This window comes from Rhinatrema bivittatum, chromosome 6 (genome assembly GCF_901001135.1).
Source record: "Rhinatrema bivittatum chromosome 6, aRhiBiv1.1, whole genome shotgun sequence".
Taxonomy (NCBI): domain Eukaryota; kingdom Metazoa; phylum Chordata; class Amphibia; order Gymnophiona; family Rhinatrematidae; genus Rhinatrema; species Rhinatrema bivittatum.
Genome location: NC_042620.1, coordinates 174,623,431 through 174,640,404, shown reverse-complemented (window position 1 = coordinate 174,640,404; position 16,974 = coordinate 174,623,431). Strand labels below are relative to the sequence as shown.

The following is a 16,974-nucleotide window of genomic DNA, read 5'->3' as shown; positions in this document are numbered from 1 at the left end:
GGCTTACATTGACTGGGATTACTTAGCTTTTCCGACAGTATTACCAGTTTATGTTCTTTAAAAAGAAATATTTCACACCTCAATGGTGTACCAAAGTTCTTTGAAAATAAGCAATGCAAGTACAAATACCACTACCTGGCCTATATAAAATTCTTTTTGTTATAAATCCATGTCTGGCTAGAGTAAAATTGGGGAACAGAGCAGACCCTCCATAGCTTCTTGAGGCCATAGGAAATTAGGCAGGCAGGCCTTCCCATTGCCCCTAATTTTGTATACTAAGAGGCTTTAATCACTTAAAAATATTGCATTTTTGGACATAATGAATAGGTACATAAAACTAGTTGTAAGTTATCACTATATGCGCACATTACTGACAATGATTTTAACTCAAGAACAGACACGTGCATTTACATTCTATGCCTGCCACTCACAGCAATATTGTAGCTGATATTCAAGAAGTATGAGGTTTTGTTTAAATATTTTGATATATATTCTGCTTTTCAGCATTTCAAAGTGGATTAAATTCAGGTACTGTTTTTTTTGGTTGTAAATGAGAATAAAATGTTATGCTTGCTTAAGCATTTTTAAGTACAAACTTCACTTTTAAAATACATATGGCTTATTGAAAAGTCTTATCTTACAGACATGAAATCAGTTATGAATGGTGTCTTACCATATTTCTTCCTGATTTCATCATGTCTAGATTTCATCTCTGCTCTCCTGGAAGGGGAAAATGTTTTGGTAAGTAGTATTCATCCTTATCCATTTCCCCTTTCACCCATTCCCTCATATTGGATAAAATCTTTAAGAGAAAGCACAATCTATTTTTTCACAATTTAAGTAGCTTACCATTGGCTTACATGGAATCTCTCTTTCTAAAACCCTTTTTGCAATTGATTTACTTGTAGCTGGTAGGCAAAAGTGCTTTTTTATTCCGAGGGCTGAAAGAATCCTCTCCCCTTGGAGAGGCATGTACTCCTCCGCCGACATGCTCAGTGGGGACCAAATTGCTAGCAACATCAGGGACAGAGACGCAAATGAGGTAATCAATTTCTGCCCCTCGAGGTAACTGGTTTCGGAAGGATAAATCCTGACCTTTCCCTTCCTTTTAGGCGCCATAGATGATAGAAAGGAATCCAAAGCAATTGGGGGAAAAAGGCACATCTTTCGGAGTCTGCACTCATGCGGCCATCTTGCCTCCCTAAATCCTCTAGTACAACTATTTTAAGCGGATTACAACATAACATTAACATGCAACACTAAACATTTAAATCCTTTACACAGTACACCTAAAAATCAGTAGATTGATGTTCAGCCTCTCTTCCTGGACAGACCAGGGATCCTGGGTGCAAAGCCTTCTTTGGTAAATTCTCCAGCCTAGGTTAAAATCTGTAGTTAAGGAATTTGATAAGAAGGATACTTTAGTTCTTCTGTGAGACAGATGCAATTTTGGAGTTCCCAAGTGACTTGGATCAACTGGGATTTTCAGGTATATTTGCCTGTTTCATATGAAGATATACTATGAGATTAACACAAACTGTGAAAGCCAGAAGGTCTAACATTCTCAACTTTGACCAAGTATATCTTCACTTACAATTAAGCCTTCTGCTGTGGTCAATTTTTTGTTCAACAGCAATTCTTCAATCTGACTACATTTAACAGTACAATGACAATGCCAGGTTTAGCCTCATAGGGGGAATAGACAAACTCCATGGCTCTCTGGAAGTTGCTGCTGAAGATTCTCAAATGGCTCCTGGAGACTGGCACAGCACTGACTGTACCTAAGAGGCAGAGTTCACAACCAGTACAGACACTGAATAGTATGGAACCTCCTTTACCTTCCTGGATCTCATTACTATTGCTTAACACTTCTATATGGCTTACTCAACATATGCAGTACTGTACAAACACATAAAAGATAGCTCATGCTCAGTACAGCTTAAGTCTAATCTCAGGACCAAAAAAAAAAAAAGCATCCTCCTAAAAGAAAAATGGTCTGAAGATGCTTTTTCAACCAGATGGCCTGCTGGCACTACCATGCTGAAGACCACCACTAAGTGCTCATTAAACAGAATGGGGCGGATTTTAAGAGCCCTGCTCGCCTAAATCCGGGCTGATTTAGGCGAGCAGGGCCCTGCGCGCCGGTGCGCCTATGTTCAATAGGCCTACCGGCGCGCACAGACCCCGGGACTCGCGTAAGTCCCGGGGTTTGGCGAGGGGGCGGGTCGGCAGCATTTTGGGGGCGGGCCCGGGGGCGTGGTTACGGCCCGGGGCGGTCCGGGAGCATGGCCGCGCCCTCCGGACCCGCCCCCAGGTCCCGTCCCCGCGCGCTAGCGGCCTGCTGGCGCGCGGGGATTTACGCCTCCCTCTGGGAGGCGTAAATCCCCCGACAAAGGTAAGGAGGGGGTTTAGACAGGGTCGGGCGGGCGGGTTAGGTAGAGGAAGGGAGGGGAAGGTGAGGGGAGGGCGTTAGAGGATTCCCTCCGAGGCCGCTCCGATTTCGGAGCGGCCTCGGAGGGAACGGGGGTAGGCTGCGCGGCTCAGCGCGCGCCGGCTATACAGAATCAATAGCCTTGCGCGCGCCGATCCAGGATTTGCGTGGCTACGTGCGTATCTACTAAAATCCCGCGTACTTTTGCTTGCGCCTGATGCGCCAGCAAAAGTACGCCTATTCGCGCGGTCTGAAAATCTACCCCAATGAGAGTAAATAGAACTTCAAAATTGCCAAACCCCTCCCCCCTTTCCTCCCAAGTAGTATAATCAAGGTAGGTTAATTGTAAAACTGTATAAAGAAAAAACCTTTAAAGCTCTGCAGAGATGCAAGAGAATTGGGAAATTGCATTTTGTGTCAGACAAAATAGAACTGTCAGTACTAATGAATATATGCAATGAAAGGCTTTTGCCTTTTCCAGAAAGCCCTGGAACAATGTATCCATTGGCATAGAGTGTGGTCATGTCAATGTGTGTGAGCCGGAACCACTCATACTCAGAAAACAGCATTTTTCCTTTTACTTCCACACAAATTTATGCTCATAAACCAGAATTTATAGGTGCCCATATAAAAATGTACTACATTTTGTGAAAAATGTTCATTAGTATAGAGCAATATTTATTTCATAGTTATGATAAATGTATAGCCAAGATCATTTTGCATGCATTAATGAAGTTTGACTTATTTCTACATAACCTGACTCGAACCAAACCTAGCCAGATGCCCAATATTTGGTACAGCTCCTATATGCCGCCCCTTAAGCTTCTCTCCGTAGCTATCACTTTGTTTTCCTCATCTGTGTTTAATATCGCCTGCGTTTCTCTTAGCCTCCACAGAACATACAGATTGTAAATTGCTTATACCTGTAATTATAACACTGTCACTGTTTGCTTAAATAACCAGTTTTTTCCAATGCCTGTACCCCCTCCCCCCCCCCCCCACTACTGCTCTTATGCACCTCCCATGTTCCCTCAGAATTTGTACAGCTTTGTAAATTTATTTTTGTACATATAAAAACATACGAACATGCCATACTGGGTCAGACCAAAGGTCCATCAAGCCCAGCATCCTGTTTCCAACAGTGGCCAATCCAGACCATAAGAACCTGGCAAGTACCCAAAATCTAAGTCTATTTCATGTTACCGTTGCTAGTAATAGCAGTGGCTATTTTCTAAGTCAACTTAATTAATAGCAGGTAATGGACTTCTCCTCCAAGAACTTATCCAATCCTTTTTTAAACCCAGCTATACTAACTGCACTAACCACATCCTCTAGCAACAAATTCCAGAGTTTAATTGTGCGTTGAGTAAAAAAGAACTTTCTCCGATTAGTTTTAAATGTGCCACATGCTAACTTCATGGAGTGCCCCCTAGTCTTTCTATTAGGGGGCACTCCATGTTCCCATAATAAGGTTATCCACCGCCTGTATCTCTCAATGGCATTGTTCCTATCTGTTCTTTCGCTAATTCTTTATTTCCCTGCTGCCGCCTCCATCTCTTCTCGCCTGCTCCTCCTTCCCCTTTTCCTTGGTTCATTGTACTTTTCCAATCTTTCTCAGTTATTTGTAAACCAGCGTGATGTTCCCACGAATGTCGGTATATAAAAGTTTATAAAAAAATAAATATAGAGTTAAGTGATAAGTTATACAAATTTACAGTGAAACAATGCTTGTTTTGATAATTTTGTATGCATTACTATTGCACCAGCATGTTCTCAAAGAATGAATAAGGCCACAATTTCAACAGGGAAAAAATTGGACTGTCACACTAATGCAATAAAGGCATGGTAGATTTCTGTGTTCTACCTCCTTCTGAACATTCATATCATGGAAAAAAAAACAACCCACAACAATCCAAGTAGGAAATAATGAAAAAACAGTACAGATGGAAATTAACCAGGTCGTTTTCTCTGCAATATTTAATAAGGTAAGGAAATGGTCCAGAGAAATCAAAGGCAGCAGTTATATAATTCAAATGGTCTCACTTTAACAACATGACATGAAGCATGGTATAATATTTAAGACTAGGGAAAATGGCAACTAAGATCTACTAAATTAGAAAGTTAGTCATGTATTGCTTACCTTTCCTCCTGTCGAACTCTCCTCTGCTCATTCTGTCTAGCAGCTTTTTCATCTTCCTTATCTGGCCTGCAAGAAAAGAACTTAGTCATTAAATAGCAAATATGACTTGTGATTTAAGTTTAATCTGCAGAGTTAATAATTAATCACAACTATTGGAGATCTAGCTAAAAATAAAGCCTTCAGCAGTGCATACAAGAAATACATGAAAAGCTACTTACTTTCTGCTCTTCTTCTTTCTGCAACAGCAGCACCAGCAGCAGACACACAAACCAATGATAAGAACTCCTCCTACCACGGACATTGCAATAATCAAGGCCTCAAAGTTCACTGGAAAACAATGTATGTATAATAAAAATAATTTCTACACTTATTTTATTTGCTGTGTCTCTGGCTAATTTAGTTTTGGGATTTAAAAAAAAAAAAGTTAATTGAAGGTGAAGAGGATCATGAACTCCTTCCAAGTCCATCATGACAGATCTTCTCATCTAACAACCCTACTCTTTACCCTCCTCTGCCTCCCACCTCCAGATGACTTCTCCCCTGGGCCCCCCCCCCATGGATTTCTCCTCCACCCTTACAAGCACCACCATCTTCCTCTCCCTTGGTGTAGATGGGATGGCCTTAGGGATAGTCTTTAGTCTGGCAGTGGCAGCAGAATGTTATAATTGCAGGGACTCAGCAGGCTGATATACACTCAAGCCTCTCCCCCAGAAAATCAAGGAATTGGTGAGGCCGGAAAGTGCTCAGCCAGCTCAAATTCAAAAATTATTATATACTACAACACGGTCAGGGACCAGGTTGGCAGCATATCTGGTTTCCAGCAATTCTGCAGTAACCAACCAATTCTATAGCGCAAGGCAGGGGCTCGAACCAAAATATTCAAATAAATGCATTCCACATTCACAATTTTTTTTTTTTTTTTTTTTTACAAAAGGACAGAAATAAGAAATTAAGAAATTTAAATTTGAAGATCATCTTTCTGACAATGACAGTGTTACAGCCCAAAAGATATAAATGTATAAAAACATCTCCTAAACCAACCTATAGCTTGGCACTCACTATTTTCCATTAACCCAGAGTGTAGACTGCCAAGACAAAAACCAAAGGTATGATCAAACTGGCCTTTGGGGATAGGAGGATTAGAAAATGTTTACAGCCTTATAGTAGAATTAGAGAAAATGGAGAAAAAAGTTAGGCAAATGGCAATACACAACAAATGTTACCTAAAAATTCAGAGGAAGACAACAGAATAAATTTAATGCAATGAAGACTATTGGGCTTACCCCAGCAAACCCCCCAACGTGCTGCATTCAGTTTACAAAGTGAGCTGGGTGGTAAGATATTTCTAACTGGATACACCAGACACTCATTGGTACTACTGCACCAAAGGCACTAGAACAAAAAGAGGGAAACAAAACAAGTCACTTATGTTTGTTAAAGATTTGATACTTTAGCTGCTCTGTAACCGCAACCCAATCAGAAGATGTTAGACAACAGTGATACATGACAGGCAGTCTTAAATTTACAAAAAAAAAACACCCACACAATTTTGACATTTCAATTTTTCATCTGATAAAATGGATACAAATTCTAACTGATAACATACTCCCAACAAACATAGGTCAAAGACTTTTTGCCCCTTAAATTATCCTGGATTGACCAGTTACAAGTTAACTAGAGAAAATTGCTTCAGCTAGTCATTGTTTTTCTGATATTTCAAGTTTTTTGCCTCATGTAATTCTGTAAAGTAGTAACAAGTGAAGCTGTGTTCATATTTTCAATCTCACAATGTTATCCTACTGATACAACTTTCCTTTATGTAATAAAATGACCAACTATATATACAAATGTTATTACTCAAGTTGTTTAAATTACAAGAGGGCTATTCTGAAAGTGCTGAAACTGTTCAGCCCCAGCTCAGCAGACAAGCCTACATCTTCCTAGTTACTCCACTTTCACCACACCAACATTCCTGGTGCCTCACTATGGCTGCAACAGAGCCATCTGCCAAAACATACATACTCTAGGGCACCTTGTTAAAAAGTTTCCTGGCCTCAATTATACCACCAATAAAGAGATACAAAACTTATTGTAATGTATTTGTATTTCTAGCAAAATGGTCATTTCACTACTTTGACCTATTAAGATATACACTTCTTTAAAATGAAAAGATTTTCATGCATTAAGAATTTTAATATAAAATGACTCCTATGGAAAATACTTTTTTTTTTAATATTTCCTAACATGGTACTTTTAAATCGATTCCATTGCTACTGATTCAGTTAGATCTGGGTTTCTGAAGGAACTGCAGAGTTCTCAATTCAAAATTTCATGCCTGCAGTAACATTATAATTTAACCTGCTTGCGTGTTATCAGAGATCTGTGTTATATTTCCAAACCTGATTTCTGATACTTGAACCAGTTGGGACTGGAAATGCTGCGAAAGTGGTCACTTACAAGCATTGTTGGTCAACCTTTATTTCTACCTACTAACGTGGAGTAACACTGCAACTATATTACTTTATTGAAAACTAGCCGTTAAGCCCGTAACAACGGGCTACATTAAAAAAAAATTTTCAGTCCATTTCCTTCCCCCTCCCACCTCCCCCCCTCAGTCACTCCCTCCTCTCTACCCCAGTCACTCCCCTCTCAGCTCATTCACAACCCCTTCGGCACAAACGGAAGATCTCCGGGGGAGGTCCCTCCCTCACACGCGCCGCCGCTACTGCTCCTCCCAGCACAATTTTTGTTACAGGCAAACTCTGACAGACGTGCTCGCCCGCGCATGCGCGGTAGACTTGCTCTCTACTGCACATTTGCAGCACGTCTGTCAAGTTTCATTTATCTAGTAGATGGAAGATACCACATACCGCTGTATGCAGCAGCAAAGGCACAATGCACCAAAACTGACATAATAAAAAGGAGTATAGCTCTCAAAAGCAAATCACAAATGTGTTTAGTCCACCTAAAAAGGTACCATTTACAGCTTGTTTGTTGACCTTTATTTCTATGTATTTTATAATCCAAACTTTGCTTGTGGCTACCAAGGAAAATAGTTTTTGTCTATAAAAATCAAGAGTAACATGTGTAACCAAAGTTTGGAAATATGCTACCAGTGTCGTCTGAGTAACAAAGATCTAAGTTAAAAAAAAAAAAAAAAAGATAAAGTTTGTGGATTAGCAATACTACTAAAATATCTATAAAAACTAACAGTCATACTTTATTTGAATAAATAAAGATGGTGAGAAGCAATGAAATGGCTATTATATAGCAAAGCTCACAAAAAGAAAAAAAAAAGGTAAAAACATGCAGATACTGGGAGTGGGGCTGTCTAATCAAATCCGTGCAAGTATTGCATAATCTTCAATTTAAGCAGCATTTTGGGATTCCTCATTCAGCACACTGGTGTGATAGAACAGCACACTCTGGTACCCAACTATTACTCAAAGCCTGGGAAATTTGCCTGCATGAACATCTCATTCAAGTTGCATGCACGGACAAATCCATTCTAACTTCAGAAAAAAGAGCATATTTCAAATACTTCAGTTAGACGCCACTCTCAGAGCTTTAGTTAGTTTCCATAAGTAAACTAAATACCAGAGACATGGACATTTAAAAAAAAAAATAAAAGTTCACATTTTATTTAAAAAATAAACCAGCCATCTAAAAAATGTTTTAAATGCAGGCGAACAAAAGCTTTCATTGGTTAATCTGTGACCTGAAACACTATAAAAAAAACAAAAACAAAACAAAAGCAGAAAACCATCTGCAGAATTTCAAAGCAGACAGAGAAACTGCCTTCTGGGTGGAAAACTTGAATACCCGCATTCCAAAACAAATAAGTACACTGTATTCATTTTTAAAAATGTTAGTGCAATTCATCTTCAATGCAAGGCAATTAAAACATCATCACATCCTTTAAACAAAAAGGGTCTGCTGTTCAAAATGGCAATATGCTATGTTCACAAATATATCAGTTATCACCATTTTAAATACAATCCTAAAGCTACAGATTCTACAGAGAGGTATTAAAGCTTCAATATTTGTCAATTATCCAAGTAAAAACTGTTTGATCAAGCTGTATTAATTAACTATGACTATTTTCACTCTAATAGTATTTTTAAAGCTTCATTTGTTTTACTGTGCAAAATCCCTAAATCAAAGGTAGAGAGCTAAATATTACTAAGCATTTGAACAAATTATAGCAAGAAAATTATAGCATTGTTTCACTGTCCATAAATTAGCTATTTAGGTCATTTGAAACTACAACACTTGTGTTTCACCAAATTTTCCCTCCAATATAGTGGATCATCCTTTCCCAAGGCATCTTAGTCACAACCAGGATGTCAGATCAGCCAAGCTCTGGCCACATATAAAGGCTCCGCCATGTCAAAATACTAGTGTTGGGCCTCTCACTGGTCTTTAGCTAAGTGTCCTAGCTATCCACTTTGAGGAGTTGAGATACTGATAGCCAGAGATAAGTGTATTGGAAAAAAGCTTTTCTGGCTTATTTTGCCATTTAAATAAAGTGTGTTTTGCATACGGGGGGGGGGGGGGAGGGTAAAACAAAAATGTGTTTCTCACTTTACCCATGATAGTACATGATTAGATAAAGATGTGTTTGTCGTCAAAACTGACCTCGTACTGGCAGGTTACTGACCAAAAATTAAATGCATCTAGTTTATCGGTATATATAAGGTTCTCACAATTTTGGATTTTTATTATGCATTATGAAGTGAGATCACAATAGCTTTCCTGTTGAGTTTGCAGCTTCCCAGAAGGAGACAACTGCTGCTGCAGGAGGCTCAAGTCTGAAAAGAATCACTAGAGATTTGCTACCCACCCAGAGGCAGATAGGGTGGAGAGTAAACTAAGAGAAACAGGTTAGCAGGTACTGAATCTGTTATTTACACTTTCGAATAATAGAAGGACTAGGGGGCATTCCATGAAGTTAATAAGTAGCACATTTAAGACTAATCCAAGAAAATTCTCTCACTCAACACACAATAAGCTCTGGAATTTGTTGCCAGAGGATGTGGTTAGTGCAGTTAGTGTAGCTGGGTTCAAAAAGGTTTGGATAAGTTCTTGGAGAAGTCCATTAACTGCTATTAATCGAGTTTACTTAGGGAATACCACTGCTATTAATTGCATCAGTAGCATGGGATCTTCTTAGTGTTTGGGTAATTTCCAGGTTCTTGTGGCCTGGTTTGGCCTCTGTTGGAAACAGGATGCTGGGCTGAATGGACCCTTGTTCTAACCCAGCATGGCAATTTCTTATGTTTTTATGAAGAGGAAGGAAAAAAAAAGAGAAAAAAAAATACAGGCAAGAAAAAGCAGCAATGAAGCAAAAAACCTCAAATAAAATAACTTAGCAAAAAATGTTCCTGGGCACCAAGTTTTAAAAATATGTTTGACTTATGATTATTTACAGTGGAAGCCGCCTGAAGTTAACTTAAGCATGTTTTACAGCAGAATGAGACTGCTGCAAGAAATAACATAAGAATTCAATTAGCTCCCAGCCCATTTACTATGAAGGAGAGAGCCACTGTGTACTTCTCGAAACATGGTTGAACAAGTCAAATTTACAGTTTTCTTCTTTCAGTCTCGTTTTGTTGCACGCAGATTAGGTTATGGGATTACGGACATAAATCAATCATAAAAAACAGAGAAATACCTGAATCAAGCAGGTAGTTTAGGCTCACACTCCTCTGTGCACCTGGTTTTTAAGCCTACAAGTATTGCTTAGTAAATAGAGCCCTAAGTTTGTACCTGAGGCAATGGAGGATGACGTGACTTGCCTAAGGTTACAAGAAGTGTCAGTGGGATTTGAACCTTGGTTTCTCTGGTTCTCCACTAAGCTACTCCTCCATTCCAGTGTTCTGATTGTGCTCATCTTTTCTTCCACCAAATGAGAAACCATTTAAGCATCCTAGCTGTGTTAACTCAAATCAAGTAATAAACTAATGAATCCTTGAAATTCAATCATATAGGCAGCTCAGTCCTATCTGATGCCTTTCTGCGTCCACCAAGGTCTCCTATTCAAAATGTGTTTTGGCCCTCAGAATTCAGAGACCTCCGAGATCCCAGTGATATGCAAGAGAGGAAATCATGGGTACCTCAGACTGCAGAAAATAAAAACAAGAGCAATGAGAAACATTTAATCCTGCTCTCTGTTTCCTGGTCTTTTAACCAGCGATGGAAAAAGGTAAACAGTGGAGTCTCTCAGGGATCTGTACTTGGACCAGTGCTTTTCAATACATTTATTACAGATCTGGAAAGGGGTAGGACGAGTAAGGTAATCAAATCTGCGGATGAAACAAAAATCAGCAGAGTAGTTAAATCTCAAGCGGATTGTGATGAATTGCAGGAGGACCTTGAGACTGGAAGATTGGGCTTCCAAATGGCAGCTGAAACTTAACATGGACAAATGCAAAGTGATGCATATAGAGAAAAATAACTAGCTGTAGTTACACAATGTTAGGTTCTATCTTACGAGTTACCACCCAGGAAAGATCTAGGCGTCATAGTGGACAATACATTGAAATCGGCTTAGTGTGCTGTGGCAATCAATAAAGCAAACAATATTAGGAATTAAGAAGGGAATGGAAAATAAAAACGGAAGATGTCATAATGCCTCTAATGCTCCATGGTGAGACAGCACCTTGAATACTGTGCATTTCTGGTCACCGCATCTCAAAAAGGATATAGCTACATTGGAGAATATGCAGAGAAGGGCAACCAAAATGATAAGGGGCATGGAACAACTGCCCTATGAAGAAAGGATAAAGAAGTTAGGGCTGTTCAGTTTGGAGAAGAGACGACTGAGGGGGGGATATGATAGAAGTCTACAAAATCATGAATGGACTTGAATAAGTTAATGTAAATCAGTCATTTACTCTCTCAGAAGGACCAGGGGGCCCACCATGAAGTTAGCAAGTAGCCCATTTAAAACAAATTGAAGAAAGTTTGTTCATTCAGTGCATAGTTAAGCTCTGGAATATATTGCCAGAGGATGTGGTTATAGCAGTTAGTGTAACTGGATTTAAAAAAGGTTTGTAAGTTCCTAGAGGATAAAGCCATAAACTGCTATGATGATAATTAATAAGGAATAGTAATTTGTGATCTAATGTTTGGGTACTTGCGACTTGGATTGGCCACTGTTGGAAACAGGATACTGGGCTTGATGGACCCTTGGTCTGACCCAGTATGGCATCTCTTATGTTTTTAATACATGTTTGTATAATACATGGATATTTGATAATGAAGGCTCAATTGTCCATTCTCTTTCAGGGAAATATGGATATTAATTCCTGACAAATAAATAGCGAAACATGCTCTGATGCATTATACACAGTTTTTAAAAATTGTTCCCCATTTTATCAGTTTCTTTCAGGCTATAACAAATCAGCAGTATTTTCTAATAAAAAGTTATTTGCTGTTTCTTTTTGTCCTGGCAGTTTCCACCTATTCCTTTGGGACTCCAGCCTACTTGGAATCAGGGCTAGTATCCTGGCACCATCACCTATGTGCAATGATCATGACTCCCTTCCTCTCCACATTCTCAGCTAAGTTGCGGCAGCATGAAGACCTACCAGGCCAGCTGATATTGCTGTTGAAGGATGAAAGAGCCCTTCTTTTTCTTTCTTGCTCTTCAAACAAAATCAGCAAAATCTGTTGAACTAAGACATCTGCTTTGCTATTCTTTTACTTACTGTAACATTGCTCAGGCACTGTTCGCAGCTGGTATTGGTATACTTAGAGCAACCTATGGAAATAAAAGAAGAATGTCACACTGATTCTTCTCTAAGAATTCTCTATTTCTGATGTGTCCTATGCACTTTAATATACTATAGATGTCCAGAATGAATGCCATTGTATGGTTTACTTTTCCATTTTGCCAATTTATTTTCCAATTTCAAAATGCTTTGAATACAGTCTCAGAGCACAGTTTATTAAATATCTGTGCTATAAAAACATACTTTGATTCCATCTCTGTTCCTGTACTAGCAATTCCAATCTGACTAATCTTGAGATAGGCTCTTTTTTTTTTAAGCCTGGGCAGGATTTATAATAGGGGTAGGCAACTTCATTCCTGGAGTGCCACAAACCAATGAATATGCATGAGATATTTGCATGCAATGGAGATAGTGTATGAAAACATACCTCAGATTTTCATTGGATATCCTGAAAACTAGACCTGGTTGTGACACTCCTGAACCAACGTTGTTTACCCTTGCTTTATACTATAGTACTATGACTTAATGACATCAGTTCAACAAACTGCACACTGACTAATTAAAACACTACAAGACCTTGTGCTGACATCCATTTTCTCTGGACAGACTAGAAAGAACAGTTATATTGCAAAGTGTCGTGATCTGGATATTTTGAGTCTGTATCACCACCTCAAATGCAGCGTGGAATGCAACTGGTTATAAAAGCTGGCTCTGTGTTGTAACGAACATATTACAAATGACATTACAAATTTTACAAACAGAAAATCTCCTTTTTACAGTGACATTAAAAATATCCCAAAACAGGCTTTATCTAAGCATAACACTTTTTGGGTGTGCAAGTCAGTCACACGTCCTATGTACCAAGGAATGTTTGGTGGTAAGGCAATGCATACCCTGTCATGTCAGACATCATAGCTGTAGTTTTATTTAGAAATGATCTAGCCCTTAACTTAATGTTTGGCTCAGTCTCCAGTGTGTCAAAATAATTATATCAATGAAATATAGTAACAATTATGTATCAGGAATAAAATATAATATTCCTTAATATACAGCTAGCCCATCCCCTGCTTTTACTGGGGCCTAGGCTAACTAACAAACTAATAAAGTTGTTTCTTTGAAACAGGCAGGCGTTCAATTGAAGACAACAGCTGACTAGTCACTCAGATGAATCGTGACTTTGTTCAGTTCGAAACATACATAAATCTTCCAGAGCTTTCTGAAAAGGCAAAAGCTTTTCACTGCCTTGCATGGTAGTCCCTGAATTCAGTGGACCCCTCAGGGACTCCCCTCAGTTCCATATAAAGGTTTTGACTGGGGGAGAAGAGTGTATGTGACTGGTTAACTGCTGGTTTCAAAGAACTTATCTTGCAGGTGATCAGCTTGGCTTTATTTTACAGACAGTTCACCAATCCAAACACGTAGAACTCCCTAGCTAAGAATTGTCAATAAACATCCACTGAAGAAATATTTGTTGGGAAAATCCTTTCCATTTTTTTTAAAAGCAGGAAGACCCCCTGAAATTCTAAAAATGGGTCCTAGAAGAGATGGAGTTGGTTTCTCCCCTCTCAAAGAGCCCAAAACTACCATCTCCCTGAGAATCTGCATCTGGACAGTAATGGAATGACATTTCTACATCATAAACCTTGCAAATCTCCTCAATGGAGTTAGATATTAGAAGGGCAACTGCCATCAGGGGCTGACTGGTCTATCAGGGCTTCAGCCATGCTCCAATGGGCTGGTCAATCCAATCACACAAACACCCGTGTTGCTCGCAGCAGCCCCATGTCTGCATAGCCACTGCAATTAACACCTGGCCGGCAGCAGGCTGGTTCTGGCAGAACAGGAGCCTCCACCAAGGCTCTTTGCTCATTTCTGGGGGGTTTTTGGGGTTTGTTTGTTTTTTTTGCTTTTTCCCACAGCTGCGATTCCTGTGGCCTATACTTCTCTTTCTTTTTTTCTCCCTGCAGCTGTGGCTCTATGGGACTGCAATTTTCCATGGTCCTTTCCCCAGTGTCACTAATCTCTGTGGGACCACTTTTCCCCACTCCCCTGGCGATGGAAACACTCCCGTGGTCTCTCTTCACACGACCCCAATCTCTCTCTCTGCAGTGGGAGGCAGCCAGCACAAATCCTGCTGTTGCCTCACTCACCAATTTCTGCCAATAGCACACAAGTTGGGGTCATGACACAGAATAACCCCCTGCATCAAGCCTATCTCTTCCCACAGCAGGGCCATCAGGCTGGTACCCCTGCCTGTATACCTCTTGACCACCAACATAAGAAAAAAAAAAAAAAAGACAGAGGCTCACAAGTCAAGGCACAGCAGGAAATCCCACGCATGCCCACAGAACTCAGATTAGAACCATGCCCGCTTACCTTCCGTAAAAAACTTAAGACATGGCTCTTCATCCAGGCCTTCACTTAACCTACAGATCCAGCAATTCCTCACTAATTCAGACACTGACTCCTACCAAAACTCTCTGACAAGTGTAGCCTATACACTTATGCCTCTTCTCATCATATTATTGTATTATCTAACTTGTTCAGTTATGCCTTCTATCGCTCCGGCTATCCTAGCCCTCCAGGTTAATACCCCTTGTTATATGTAACTTTCATTTCTTGTTATATGGTTGACTTTGTTATTCCCCTCATGTTATTTGTAAACCGATCTGATATGAATTTCTTTCATGAAGGTCGGTATATAAAAATGTTAAATAAATAAAAATAAAATAAATATAGCAAAAGCTCTACCAGCTGGGAGAGAAGGGTCCATTTGGCACACAATGTTGTTCTGTTTGCCCTCTATCATTCAATGACCAAGTTTTACCATTTGAGAAATTATCCATACACTCTACTGCATGCAAATCTCTCTCATGCATATTCATTGCAGATATCCTGAAAACCTGACTTGCTGGGGGTCCCCAGGACAGGTTTGGGAACCACCTATTTAGATACTGCTTTCAACTTGTTTTAATTTCAGAATGGTTAACCCCTGAGGAAGGCGGCAGTGTTCACCAAATCATAAGCTCGTGTCGGGTGATAGTGTGAAAGACTGATTGATAGTGGGACCCCAGGACACCTTTGATTGGAAAAAAAAAAAAGTTGTTTTTTTTAATTTAGACTAAGATTTTTTCTTTTTGAGATTAATAAAGATTTTGTAGATGAATACACTGAGATAGGCACACTGAACCAGCAAATGATCGAGCAAGAGAGAGTGCTTACCACTGAATACCACTTGAGGCTTATTGCATGGCTAGAGGTGGTGTTCATAAATTTAAAAAGCAATGAAGAGTGAATCCAATGTTATGTTCACAGAATATGAATAGCTTATATTCTCACTTTAGAGGTGTATAAATACACAAAATATAAATTGTCTATTGCATAGCAGAATATTAAAAAAAAAAAATACAAATACAGCCAAAATGAATGAAAAATGGAGTAACAAATGCACATCCCCACTGAAAAGTACTGCAATCAACAATTGCAGCGTCTTTGAAATGCAAAACTTTTACGGGCACAGCAGCTGTAATATTAATAGTCTGACCTTCCAAATCAAAATTTGGCACAGAGATTTTTAAATGATATTAATCTTTGAAAAATCCTCTACAGCTAAGGATCTCAATATTAAACAGTCTTAGGCTTCGATATAAGTTCATTCACTACAAACAACTCACATGGTCAACTGACTTCAATCTTAATGAAAAATATTGTCTTTTTGCTTTAACAAGGGCAGCCTTGTAAAATTTTAACACTAATCTATAAATATCTAACTTCTCCAAGTATCTGGTGCCACCACCTCAATTTTCCACATGACATTCTCACGGCACTCAGACGTAAACCAGGGAAGGTTAGCTCGAATCATTTTTAACAGGGCAACTTAATTTAAATTGATAGATGAGGAACAAAACTATCCACTAACTATGACTTTGCCTGGTCCTGAGTTATGATCCTCTGTCTATTCCTCCCACATTGTTTTAAAGGCGGCAGGCTCAACAGGGCACCGGCTCAACATTCTCAAATGGCCTATTTATAGCTATGGTTGACTACGATCTCTCTAAATTAAAATGATTAAAAACATGATCAGACCATATTACCCTGCTTTAACTAAGATCCTGAATCAAATTAAATTCCACCCAACAAAGGAACAAAAAAAAAGGTCCAACACATGCCCAGTCTTATGCATGGGGAAAGCAATCAACTGCATTGATCTCATTAAAGTTTAAATTAACAAAACAAAAAAACAAAAAAAAAAAACCACCACACATTAACTAAACCATATGGGGCCTATTGTAATGAATGCTAAAATCTTCAGCTATCATATTAGTTATTTAATATTGAAGGCTAGGAATATTTCTGCCAAAAAGCTAAGAACAATTACTTCAGGTCTTGGAGGGCAACATATTGGTTAAATCTTTGGCCCACAATACTAAATCCTCAGTTTGGCCCTAATGAAATAGACAAGTAAAAGGATTTATAAATGAGAACCAAGTTTATTTTGTGACCTGGCTTGATGATCATACAAATACCCTGGTAGGCACATCTCATTCATAATTAGGCCATTAGTATCTGACAACAGAGATTTAAGTGTACACAAAACATCAAGACCTTGCTCAATAATCAATTCAGACATAGAAAAACTTATTCTTAGTTGTCCAAGCATTTATACA

The 16,974-nt window shown here is 39.1% G+C and overlaps 1 protein-coding gene across 2 annotated transcripts in view; it reads right to left on the bottom strand.

Annotated features, from left to right (window-relative positions):
- The window catches only part of PTTG1IP (PTTG1 interacting protein), a 67,494-nt gene that overhangs the window by 40,993 nt on the left and 9,527 nt on the right, over positions 1–16,974 (bottom strand). For both annotated transcript variants that reach the window (XM_029606169.1, XM_029606170.1), the window contains 5 exons: positions 12,284–12,336; positions 5,855–5,963; positions 4,790–4,898; positions 4,572–4,637; positions 674–720 (listed from right to left, as the gene is read on the bottom strand). In XM_029606169.1, the coding sequence (XP_029462029.1) occupies positions 674–720; positions 4,572–4,637; positions 4,790–4,898; positions 5,855–5,963; positions 12,284–12,336 (384 nt within the window). The remainder of the gene's footprint in view (positions 1–673; positions 721–4,571; positions 4,638–4,789; positions 4,899–5,854; positions 5,964–12,283; positions 12,337–16,974) is intronic.